General features: G+C 40.2%; 1 protein-coding gene across 3 annotated transcripts in view; it reads left to right on the forward strand.

The window, feature by feature from the left end:
* LOC309710430 (uncharacterized protein) overlaps positions 1–13389 on the forward strand; it is a 44295-nt gene that overhangs the window by 6915 nt on the left and 23991 nt on the right. For all 3 annotated transcript variants that reach the window (XM_082539865.1, XM_082539866.1, XM_082539867.1), the window contains exons 4-5: positions 5149–6006; positions 6475–13213. In XM_082539865.1, coding sequence (XP_082395991.1) covers positions 5149–6006; positions 6475–13213 — 7597 coding nt within the window. The remainder of the gene's footprint in view (positions 1–5148; positions 6007–6474; positions 13214–13389) is intronic.

Raw genomic sequence — 13389 nt, forward strand, 5'->3', positions numbered from 1 at the left:
TGCACCTTCACATTTCTTTTGCATTTCACTGACAATCAGAAGACCAACTATTAGAAAAAAAACATCCACCAACTCTCGGTGAGCAGCCATGATATGTTAGAGCAGGTAAACCGATGATGTTGTTTACTATTGTGTTAGCTGGTATGTTATTCACTAACACACAGTGAAACAGAGAGCAGATGTAAGCATTTTTTTTTTTTGCTCTGACTTGCAAATTATAGGGAAGGACTTTCACTAAATTTGTAAAAGTAGCTATGAAAACACCGAACAGGAAAGGCTTGGTTTACAAAACATAGAGGGAGTTTAACTCCTTGGTGCTATGTTACAAAGCAAATACTCAAAATTGTACTTACATAACCTGTTATTACTTCATTTTACAGAGTTAGTTAATAATTAAAAATTGTATTAATGCTTAAAGTATCTAAATATAAATATAGAAATGAATAATAAGTAACATGAATGAAATGCTTGTAAATTCCACATCATCTCAAGATGCGTTCTCTCTCCTGTACTGACAGTGATTAGGGGTTATATGTTAATACATGATCATTTCTAAGAGCTTCTTTAGTTCAAATGCTTTAATTCTTTTCTATAAACAAGAATCGTAGAAAATATATTTGGAATTTGGAAACACTGATGTTTCTGTATCAGTAATTCTGTGCCTGCATTTATTCATTGCTTTAAAAAATATTATTCTATTCATCTATTTGTGTTTGTAGCTTATAGCTTTAATTTGTAACATTTCCTTCTAATGCTGGAACACCCTCTTACCACTGGTCCCACAACAGTCTTTATCCCCACTGCACTCTGCCATCAAATGAAACTTTGCTGATGCACCAGTTGTCACAATGGAAAAAGCATGGGCATATTTCATTGTCTTTAGAGTGAGTCACTGTGGTTATTACAGATTAGTAGGTCAACATTCTGTATTATCAGAGTGCGTGATTTATGAGAAACCCTGCTCTGTGGGGGCTGCTGGAAGCCAAGTATATTAGCAAGCTACAGCCTTTGCTAAAGGTGCTTGCCAGAAAATCAATAAGAGCCTTACTAGATCCGACACATCAGCAGGAAAGCACAGAAGAAAGGCTGAGAAATAGTGAGTCCTTGAATCTAGCTATGTTAAGATACATTTCAGCACCACCACGATAAGTTATGATAGGTGTCTAAGAAGTGACAAATAATATTCATTATTAAAACAATATAAAAAAATTGTTTCATTCGTCTAAAAATGCAAGACTAAAACATTTTTGGTCTTTGGAGCACTTTGATTAATGTGTCTTTGCTGAACCAGTCACTTTTCATCCCAAACACTACGACGACCTAAGAGTACTGAGGATCCATTGAGAGTTATCAGAAGAGATCTGGCAAATGTTTTTATTTAACATACATAAATAACAGTAAAAGTATTTTAACATCTCACATTTTGAATGACATATATAATTTATTTGTCTTTTTGTTTAAGTGATTTGAACAGGGAAATGATTTCATAAGCTCAGCAGATCTAGCTTAATGCAGCATACCTGTGTGTCAAGAGCCTATTTTCCTTACTGCTGTCATTGTCAAGGTCTGATAATCCAGCTCAGAGGCTAATCGTGTGGAGCAGTCTCTCCCACAGCTCTCTGCTATAAGCTCCTGCTCTTTGCTCATAAAATAGATTTAATTAAACAAAAGAACGATGGCAACTTTCCAAGCCCTGTGGCTCTGATGCATGACTCTGAAGCAGTGACTGGCGCTAGTGGGGGATGTGAAGGGTCTTTTTTGTTGACGGAAGTTCTTTTTTTTCTGCCTTGCTGTCAGATTTTGCATTAGGAGGTTAAATGACTTATCAGGTTCTAGACTGGTGCAGTGAGGGGTGTACTTGTTTATCACAGCTGCCTTGTCCACCATTTAATACGCAATGCAAAAGTGAGTTGCTTTGTTTACGTTCTTCCTGCAATTTGTCAGTACATGCATTCATCACTTCGGTTGAAAAAGATCAATTAATACGATTCAGACCAGTGTAATACTATTACCTGAAGATGGCGTGAACCATATTAGATTGTCGGCAAGTAGCTTTGTCACAACCTCTGTGTTGTGAATATGTTTTAATTTCAGTTTGCAGTTATCTTTACTAAAGACAATCCATAGAGGGTAACTAATAAATTGATGCTGACTAATAGAATATCAGAAATATTACAACTGTAAACATCTCCTGTAATCAATGATTGTAAAATGTATCTGATTTTATATCCATCTTCGAACTAAAGTTAAGATTGCTTATGACTACTTGCGATTTCATCTCCTTGAAAATGACAAATGGCACAGGTGTTTATACACAGGAAAAATTGTATTCATTTTAGTATACATTAGTTATAAAGATAATCAGCTGCCTCCCATCAGACCATATTGTAATGGGTCTACAAGATGATCAAACAAACAGGAAGAGCAGAAGTTTATGATTATTAATTTATCCTCTGAATGGCCTTGGTAGTGACATGAAATTGCTGATTAGCATACACAGGCAAGAAGAGCATCTTACACCTTACCTGTGATTACATCTTGTAAGCAAGACAGAGAAGAATATGGAGCATGGAAGGACATGTTGGGATTATATTAGAATACTTGAACTAACCCTAACCTTTAGACTTAAAAGGTTTTTCAGCACATATTCTGTATTCTTGATGAATTGTTCTCAGCAAATATGGGTTTTAGATGAACCTCCTGGTAATTAGTGTTTGATCAACTTCAAAGGTAAACATCACTGATGCTGAACTCGCATCAGATCACACGAAACTGAGACTCAAATCATTTTGTGTTTAACACAATTATCAGCATCATACACTCTGCTGATGAGGTATTATTTGTTACTGTTGGTAACAAATAGGATTATCATCCTCCTGACTGAATCACGACTCACTGAACAAAAACATCTCACTGTCAGGCAAACTGAATGCATCAGTATCAGATTTTCCTCTAAGTCTAGCATTTTTTCCCCATTTTTTATGGCGTTATTTATCAAAGATTATGTTAATGTGTTCTCACTGGCTGTAATTTTGTTTTCAATTAATATTTCTCAGTTAGAAACAAAACACGCTCATGCAGTTTATCATATTCATCTTGCAGTGTTACTGCTGCCTACACTTTCTGAATATAAACACTTCCTTGCATGCTCTATTTGCAGTAGATGTACGCTATCAGTCTTCAGTGGTAGTTCTGGAAAGTTACAAGCAATAATTATACAATTTAGTGGGACAAAATATACAAACAAGAGGGGTATTTTAAAAGCTCAGTTTCACAAGTAAAATGAAAGAGAAAAAAACAAAGTAACTGTGTTACTAGTTTATGAATTACATGGGCATTGTTATGCATATATGACCACTGTATTAGCATAATTATGATATTCTAAATGTATATACACTAAACAGTATAAGTAGTATGGGTCTAATACATTAAACCATGGATGAAGTAATTAAAACTTTGTGGTGTTTCACAGGATATGTGTGTGTTATAAACTCCCCCTCTGTCCTATATGAGAGCAGCTCTCCCTGACTCTGCAGAGGCAGGCGCATTGCTGTGATTTGGTCTGCTAGGTTGCTAGTACAGACACAGTGCTTAATGTATTGGCAGCTTATGGCTTTTGTCCTCTTTAGCTGTCCATTAATGGAGCTTAGATGTGATAGGAAATGTCTTCAGAGGAGTACATTTTGAAGTAATAGCATTCCTTATAAAATGAGATTAGCTTTTTTGCAAGGTAAGCATTCTATTGCTGTTTCATGTGTAATGTACGGTCTACTGTAACAGTACTGAGCATGTTTATATTATTTTATTAAGAAGTTTAAAAATCTAAGTCTGTTTTTCAGCATTGATAGCTGATTACTGAATTTAGATCACTTAGAGTGCTATGGTATTACTCAGCATCCAAAACTGTATTGTATTGACTATAATATTTGTCTATGTGAAAACCATCAGGAATTATCATGTCTTAGTCTAAAACACATAATTTGGAACTTTTATTACTTGCAAACGTACTTAACAGGAAAAAGTCTAGACATCACACGACTGAGTTCTTCAAGTATTTTTGCTTTTTGTTGTTTTGTGCTTGTTGTTTTTCTTCAGTGTTTTTCTTTGTTTTTGCTTTTCCTTTCAGTAAAGACATAAAGCAGCCTCATTCAAGTAATTTGGCACTATTTTCAGCAAATTGTCTTTCTGAAAGCAGTTTAAAAAGAAATAAAGTCTGAGGCGAGGCTTTTGTAAAATGAGATTGATACTGATTCAACTTACATAAGCCCTTCTTTTTCTTTAATAGTTCCACTTTGTATGAAAAATAACCTTTCTGTCTAATTCAGCCTGGCCAGGTTACTTTTGACCGTGGACTCTTTTTTTTGAATGTGTATGGATGAAATGACATATAAAACACAAGATTCTGTATCATCATAACAGAAAGCAGAAAAAATGCATGCACAAGAAAACTGAGTTCTGCACACAGTGGGGTAATTTACTGTGATCTTAATGCAGGATTTTAATGAGCACCTGACATGTAACAAAGTTTAGTGTTGTCAGTGCTCAGATTTAGTCTGTTGTTATTTGAGCCGATATAATTCCCTTTCTTAAACAGTGAAGGTAATGGGCTAATAATTAGTTAGGCACAGTTATATATATTACAGAATAGATATCCTTTTTTTGTGTAATGTCTCAATGGGCTAGCCAAACAATTACTCAACAATTTCTTTGTTCTGCTAGCTTGGTTTTAGAGCGCTGTTTTTCTGTGGCATTGGTACACACATGGAGACATCCCACCTAAATACCAAGTACTAATTTAGTCATAAATTCCAGACAGTTTCATTTTAATTATTACTAATAATTTAAGGTATAATACTTTATTTAAGTAGGCTCTAAGTCAAGATTTTAAATCATTATGCAGGGCCATCCATATACATATCATCAGGTACTAGTCCAGAAGCTAATGAAAAAGCAGTGGTGTGAAGCATGACAAAGAAGCTAATTCATTCATGACTTTACAACTCTGGCATAACGCTTCAGTTATCTTTTTGAACAAATAAATTCTTTGGATAAGGACCATAATTAGCCTGATTACAATAGCTCTCATTTGGTATTGTGACTTTTTATCTTAATGTGTTTCCTAATTATGTTGTTTTTGTTTGATTACAGAAGGAATGGCTGTGTTTAAACTGCCAAACTCAGAGGGCTTTGTCAGGACAGCTGGGAGACTCAGGAAAAATGCCTCAACCTTCACCTCCACCTGCCAAGTCAGAGACCCAGGCCACACCAGTAACCACAAAGGCAGAGCCCAAAACCACCTCAACGAAGTCAGAGACCAGGCCTGGACCCACAAAATCACAACCCACCCCCGTGCCTGTTGAGACAGCACCAACAGTTTCAACCATAAAAGCAAATGTAGACTCAACATCTCTCAAAATGGAAACAATGCTTACAGCAGCGTCTACACATATTGAGCTTGAGACGACACCTTTACCCACCAAAGAAGAGGTTTTAAAGCAACCTTTGACAGAGGTAACACCAACGATTGACGTTCTAGATACAGATGTTACCAAGAAAGAAGAGGTACCAAAAACAGATTTCAGCACGACAAAATTACGCAAAACTGAAGAGTCTAAAACGGATCTTCATAAAGTTGAATTTGAAGCAGGAGTAGCTGAACCTTCTTCAGTTCCAGTTCCTGACGCTTCAGTTGTCTCTGCGTCCCCTGTCACTCCAGAGGTTGCAGTAGCTCAAGTTATTCCAGAGGCTCAGACAAAACAAGACCTGTCTGTTGCAGAGAGGATTATTAAGGTGGTAGACACTGATGATCGCACCATCCTGACAGACTCATCAAAATCTTTGCAGCAAATTATGGTGCAACCAGAGTCAAAAGAACAGCAGCAGGTGGTTATGGAAGGAGATGCAGTCACAGTAACTGACAGCAAAGAATTTGCTGATGACTCTGCTGACAAAATTACCAACATCCTCTCAACCATTGAGTCGCAACCAGTCTCTCCAAAAAGAAAAGTAAGAGTTTATCCTGTTTGTTGAAAAAAAATCTAGATTATCTAAAAGAGATAAAAAATTAAACAACAAGAGCTTTTCTCTCTGTTCTTTAGTCTTGGCTATACTTTACCTGTATAAGATTAGATGTATTTTTATATTCAAAGCACATCAGATTCCAAACTCTTGTTTTGCTAATCTTGAAAACTTTGACTTTTATCTTTCAAATTATAAGAACGTTAAAGTTGTTCACATCAGTGATGGCATTTTCATGAGTATATGGAGTAATATGGAAATTTGTACATTACAGCTCCATTTGGTTACACTGATTAACTCAAAAGGGGACAGAATCTTGTTAAGCTTGTTGGTGTGTCTTCTGCAGTAAGTTAGCTCATGACAGATCTTGGGTTCCACAGCATTAAGAGTCAACTTCATTTATTAAAGAAATGTAATCACAGGCACACTGATATGTCTTCCTTTTCACAATTTTAGGATGAAGATGAAGACAAAGAGCTCAGTAAGAAACGAAAAGACTCTCTTTCCACTGCGGAGGTGCCTACAGATGTCCCTGTAACAGCTACTAAGCCCAAATCCAAACCAGAGGGTCATGATGAAGAGCAACCTCAGATTTTACCCATATTACATGAATTGAATGATGAAATAGTGAGTGGTGCAAGCAAAGATGGTGCAGATTCTTCTATACCAGCAAAGGAGCAGATAAATGCTAAAAGAAGGCGTCTGAGTTTCCAAGCAATGGATGAAAGCAGTGAAAGTGAACTCACACCCTCACCATCACCTAAAGTCCAGAGAAGGAAACTAAAGGTGAGCAATATTTCATCCAGCAGTGAGGACATCAAAACTGAGAGTGCTGACTCCTCTGTGGAAGACGAAGAGTTCATCCGCAAGCAGATAATGGGTATGGGTGATGAAGAAGAAATGTCTGTATCAGAAGATGAGAAAGAAAAGAATTTGGAGAATGTACAAGCTATAAAGGATACTGACCTTGATAATACATTGGTGACAGTCAAACCACTTTCTAGAAAAGGTAGCACAGATAATGAAGACAGCCCAGCCAGGAACAAAGCAGTCCCAAAAACTGACAGCATGACTGCTCAAAGCGTGCCTGAAACATTACCCAGAACTACTTTCAAGAAAGCAATTCCAGTCATGAGACAAAGACAAAGCACAGATGAAGAAATAGAAAGCATCACAGAATCTGTGTCAAAGGGTTCATCTAGTGTTCAAGCATCCAGTTTTACTCCAGAATCTTCACCTACATCAGCCTCCTCCCTGGAAGAGGATAGTGATAGCAGCCCTAGTCGCAGGAAACCCAGTGGGGACAAACAGTATCGCAAAGGTAAGCACAGGCAACCAACTCAGCCTCTTCCTACCATCGAAGACTCCTCTGAGGAAGAGAAGATGGGACCCCATGGACAACTACTGTCCCCACACAAAGATTCTTCCTCCACAGAGGATCTGAAAGAAGTCACAGTTATAAAGGAAACTCATAGAACATCTGGCTCGGAGTATTCTGCCAGTATAGAATCAGAATCAGAAGCCACTCAAGCTGTACAGAGAGGACGTAAACCTTCACCAACAGTCATACCATACACCCTTTCTGATCCATTTATAGAAAAGGACAGTGTGACAAAATCATTAAAGAGTGCAGAAGAAGCATACGAGGAAATTATTCAGAAGACTAAAGCTATTCCAGGAGACAGTCCACCTGATATTGAGCCACTCTATGGGGGGATGGCAATAGAGGACTATCTTTATGAATCCTTAGTTGAGGAACCTGAAATTAAAATGAGTGAATCTCGGGAAGAACCCAAAAATGATACTGGCTCTGATTCTCTCAAAAAACTCAGGTCTCCTGAGGAGGTTTATGAGGAGATGATGCAAAAGAAGAGAGAGTTAATGATGATAGAGCATGAATTTCAGCAGGCACAAAATGCCATGGAATCTTCTGCCTCAAGCGCTTCACAGGTCACTTGCCCTCCCTCATTTGCTGAAACTTGTGTAGTGACTATAGAAGAGACATACCCAACTGAAAAACTTGAAATGCCTCTTACAGAAACTGAAACTTTAAGTGACATGTCAGCAAAGAAAAAGAAGCGACCAGCCCCTCCACGCCCTTCTGAGCCCCCAAAGCGTCCTGACATAACTGTTGTCCCTAGTACTCCTAGTGGGGCTATAAGTTTTGTTAGGCCTATGATTCAACAAGATCCTGCATTAAGGAAAGCATTGTTCCCTATACCAGACCTCAAGATTACTCAGTGTTCATCTGGGGAAGAAGAGGATGACAGTCTTGCAGATGACTATGGCATTGGTATTTCCTCTGACATTACCCCCAGTGATGACTCTGAGACCAAAGAAGAACCATGCATAAGCCCATCTTTGTCTGAAACTGTTGAGATGGATCCTATATGTGTAGTCTGTGAAATTCCAGAGCCAAAACCTATTCCAACTCCAATATCAGCTCCAGAACTAACTACAACACCTTCTCCTGTATCACCAGTGTCACCTCCAACCTCACCAGCTAGTGCAGATTCCAGTTTGGCCTCTAATGCTACATCTTCATCTCCATTCCAGGCTCAAACACCTCTTTCATCAGATTCAACTCCACTGTCTACACCAACACCTTCTGCTTCATTTAAAACACAATCACCTCCAGAGATCTCCTCACCACTGCCTGCCACAGATGCAGGAGTACAATCTAATGAAAACTCAGTCTCTTCTTCTCCAGTTACAGTTATAGTTACAATACCAGATGTTGTGTCTGATCCATCCAAAGTGCAAACAGCTACAGCCATTCAAGTTCAGACTTCTACAGTAGAAGCCATAACTGCATCACCTGTTGTGGTACAAATGCCAGACTTGGTTTCATCTCCATCTCAGGTTCCTGACAACATTCCAGCTATTTCACAGGTCTCAGCACCAAGTCCAGCACCTTCTGTTGTCTCCATTCATTCTACAACCCTAGTAGCAGCCCGACCTGTTGCAGTCTCGGCTCCAACATCTGCCAGTCTTTCCACTTCTGTCACTCTAGTTTCATGTCCTGAACCAGTCATAGTGCAGATGCCTGACCTGGTTTCAACCACAGCTCCCATACCAACACATCCCCCATTACCAGTCTCAGCACTTGTTACTACCCCAGCTCAAGCTGAAACTAAAGTGATACACTCAGTCCCTGTACAATCAGCCATCCCATCAGTCAGTCCAGTGGTAGTCCCACCTCTGGCTCAAACCGCCCAGATGCCTTCAGCAGCAACAGCTTCAACTACTATAGTCAAAAAGAAGGTCCCGCCTCCTCCTCCCCCTCGATCTACTTCGGTATCATTACCTGAAACTAATAAAGATGTTCCTTTTGTAAAACCTGTTGAGCATGCCACTCGGACTACATCACCTATGGGAACCACAGCTGTTGGACAGCCAATGCAATCTGTTGTTGTGGATATCCAACCAAGAATGGAAGCCATGAAATCAGATGGTGGAGTTGTACCTCAGTTAGTAACACCAAATAGACAGGGGCATGTAGTTATCATTGTCCCCAGTGTAGAGAACAAAGCTTTGATTGAACAAGCCAGAAACCAAGGTATACCTAGCAAAGGGCCAATATCTTTCATTGCTTCTGCTCCATATGGTAGCCAAGTAGCCCCACATTCTGCTTCAGATGTGTGCAGTACAGATATATCTTCACTTCCTACTAAGGTGGCAACAGTGCAGGAAGTTGTAGCTCCACCCATTTCACCTAAAGTTATAGACACAGTAGAAGTACCCATTACAGTTTCTAGTCCAACACCTCCATCCACTTTACCCAAACCAACTGTTCCAAAGCAATCAGTTCCCACTCCAGTGACAACTGCTAAAGCAAATTTCACACCAGTTCTTTCTGCAGCTTCTATTCCTAGTCAGACTACCAAGCCTCCTCCACCCATACCACCTAAACCTGTATCAATTCCAGCTGGACTGGTTTTCAGTCATAAACCAGGAGAGAGTGTCAAGCCACCTCCTGTAGCTCCCAAAGCGGCAACCCTCCCCAGGACAAAAGAACCTCCAAAGGCTCTATCACTTAGTCTGACAAGACCTGTGGAGTCTAAGTTGGGTGCAACATCTCCTAAATCACCTGTATCTCCTAGACATGCGAAATGTTTACAAACCTATGTAGTGATAACGCTTCCATCAGAACCTGGTTCACCAACAGAGTCCATAACTGTCCAAGCACCTGTAAGAAGAGGGTCCATCCCTTCCACAAAAGTGTCAGGAATACGGACAACACCATCAGAGCAGAAAGGACCCATTGAAGTATTCTCAGCACAGGCTACAGTAAGGAGAGCCTCGGTCCCTACTGTAAGGCATCCACCTCCAATATCTGTAGCTTCAGCTGTCCCTGAACAAATGACAACTTCTGAGGTAGTAGTTTCTGAAGTCCAAGCTAAAACAGACACTATGCCATCTGTAATGCTGTCATCGCTTCCTGTAGTTGATATCGTAACATTGCCATTAGCCCAGGAAACTTCTGTCCAAGCACATACTGTGCCTTTTCCAATTAAGAAACCATTTGTGCACCAGGAGCAATCAATGACTCCACCACTGTCACAACCTAAAACACTGTCTGAGGTCATCACAGTGTCCCCAGAGCCAAAAATTCTCATTCATCCAGTCCAAGCCACAATTACAGAGATCATAACAGTTCCATCAGAAAGTTTAAGTGAAGCACTGGTTCCTCAGGCTCCCAAACCAACCATACCTGTCCAGCCAGAGCCTCTGATTGAAGTTTTTTCTACTTCATTGCAGCCTGGAGTATCTTTTGACAAACCTGTAGCCCAAGATAGACCATCTGCAACTGTTTTTGATGCACAAGCTGCAGCCCAAATTGAAATGCCACATACAGACGAGGATGTACCTACTGATGTCGTTGTTGCAGAAGCAATTTCATTAAGATCACTGATACCAGGTGTTCAGCAAATCCCTGTTGAGCATCCACTTACAGTATCTGAAGCAATGACTCATTCGAAAGATCAAGAATTGGCCACAGGTCTTAACTATAGCTGGACCATTTCTGAACCCTCACCTGTTCTACAAACTATTCAACCTTCAGAAGTTCTGCCTGCAGTGACAGAACATCTGCCTACTCAGCAACCACTTCTTGTAGCTGAAGGGGTTTTCCTCCCTACCAAGTCTGATGTACTCACAGAAGTTATTACAACTGATGCAGCTGTTAGAATACCAGAGATAGCAATGGTACATCCATTACCGCATCATCAACCTGTGGTAAGTGAAATTACCCCTGTTGAGTTAATGCCATTAACTATAGACGATAAGAAGATATCTCCTACAGCTGCTGAGGAAACACCATCACCTCTTATCATGGAAGTTGAACACATAGTTACACATCCAAATATACCTCCTCATATATATATTCCAAAGGTCTGTGAAGGAATAACATCCTCAGTTATGACACATTCAGTGCCACCACTGGCATTGCAACCTCAATTTGAGCCTCCTTCACAAATTATAACTAAGGATGCTGATCTCATAGCTTCTTCAATATCATCATCCATGATACAACCTCAGGCTGGGCCTGGAATGCCAGTTATGACAACTGAGGAAACCACCCATAAGAGGAGGACATCCATATCTTCCATAGTACAGCCAACATATGCCACAACTGAAAGATTTACTTGTCCTACAGAGTATGAAATGCCCAGACAAGTGGTTACAGCTGAAGCCTTTGCTGCCACCAGAAGAGAATCCATAACCATGCAGCAACCATACCAATTAGCACAGGTAGTAAACCTGCCAGCTGAAAAAGATGTTTCTAATGATGGTTATGCTGTTCAGCTCCCCTACAGAAGAGAATCTATTCCAGAACGCCAACCACATGCATTGACTTATTCATCAGAATATGATCACCCTGTGGAGCTAATAACCACTGAGGAATACACCGCGAGGACCTCACGGCCCACAGTGCAAGACATTCCACAGAATGTTTCTCCAGTCACCATCACTAAAATTCAGCAAGAGTCTATTGAAAGCCAGGAGATAAGAGGAGCAGAAAAGGTGGTCTCTAGTATGAGCCATATGTATTCAGCTTCAATTTCCACCTCAGGCCAGCCACCTGAAAGCCTTCCTAGCCTAGTTACTCAAGTAGTTACCACTGAGGTCCAGAGGACCACTGTTTCTGTTGTCCATGAAAGACTTCCACAGGTCCCTCCACCTAGTGTAGCAATAACTATACAACCAGACATTGCTAAAGTCCAACCTGTACCCAAACAGAATGGTAAAATATATCCTGGTGATGTTATTGATTTACGTACAATGAAGGTTGGTATAAAGATGACTGCGCAAGGCATGGACCTGACTCCGCCTGAATCAAGTCGACAGTCTTTTTCAAGTGACTCTAGTGGCCGTCAAATTACAGCAGTACAGCCGGAGATAGTAAATCTTAGTCCAGCAATTACCCCAGCAACCACACTGTCTGTTGTCACTGACAGCATCACAATTGTCACATGCACAGCTACTATTGCTTCATATAGCAACACTCCAGCAGAGAAACCGCTTGATTTGCAAGGCCCCGTTACATCATTGCCACTATCCCTCACAACATACAAACCATTTGAGCCCTTAGCACAGATCGTATACAGACCTGTTAGCACCCAACCCATGCTGAGTGCTGTAGCATCCACAGCTCAAGATATACCAATTAATCTTTCCTTTGAAGCTCTTGTGTCCTCTGGAGCAAAACAGCCATTGACGTCAGTCCCCACACTTCTCAGCAATGGAGGGCCTGTCCTTTCTCTAGAGGCCACAGAGGCCATGGATCTGACAAACTACAAACCAATGAGAGCTGTGGTAGCATTGTCTGGTACAAGTCCAGGAGTGGTGACCACTGTTGTAGAGGATGAAGGGACCCCAATGGACCTTACAGCAGGAAGGCATAGTGTTTGCTGTGATGTAATTTACAAGCTACCATTCACGGGATCATGCAGAACACAGCCTCCAGTTACAAGCCAACCTGATAACCGTTTTGGCTACAGAGATGACCACTATCAATATGATAATGCTGGACTGTATAGTATCAAAGGAACTAATGGCATAAAAGCATCAGTGTCTGAAACCAACTTGACAGAGGCAGGACTGTTTTCCATGGTTCCTAAAAGTGACTATGACTACCTCAGTGGCTCTTCAGATGGCGCTATAGACCTCACTGCAGCTAAACTTTCTGCTGGTGAGTATGAGAGTACTTCTGCATGATTTGTCTTTTTTACTTCCGTGTTTTCTTTTTTTGAGAGGGGGGAGTGGGCTTCCATTGGCTTGAATCAAGCTTTTAAAATGCCTCTGCATGACATATAGTATGTTTTTACAGTTCAGTTCTTTCTGAAGATAAACATACTTATTTTTCCT

This window comes from Aulonocara stuartgranti (assembly GCF_965226115.1).
Source record: "Aulonocara stuartgranti genome assembly, chromosome: 7".
Classification (NCBI taxonomy): domain Eukaryota; kingdom Metazoa; phylum Chordata; class Actinopteri; order Cichliformes; family Cichlidae; genus Aulonocara; species Aulonocara stuartgranti.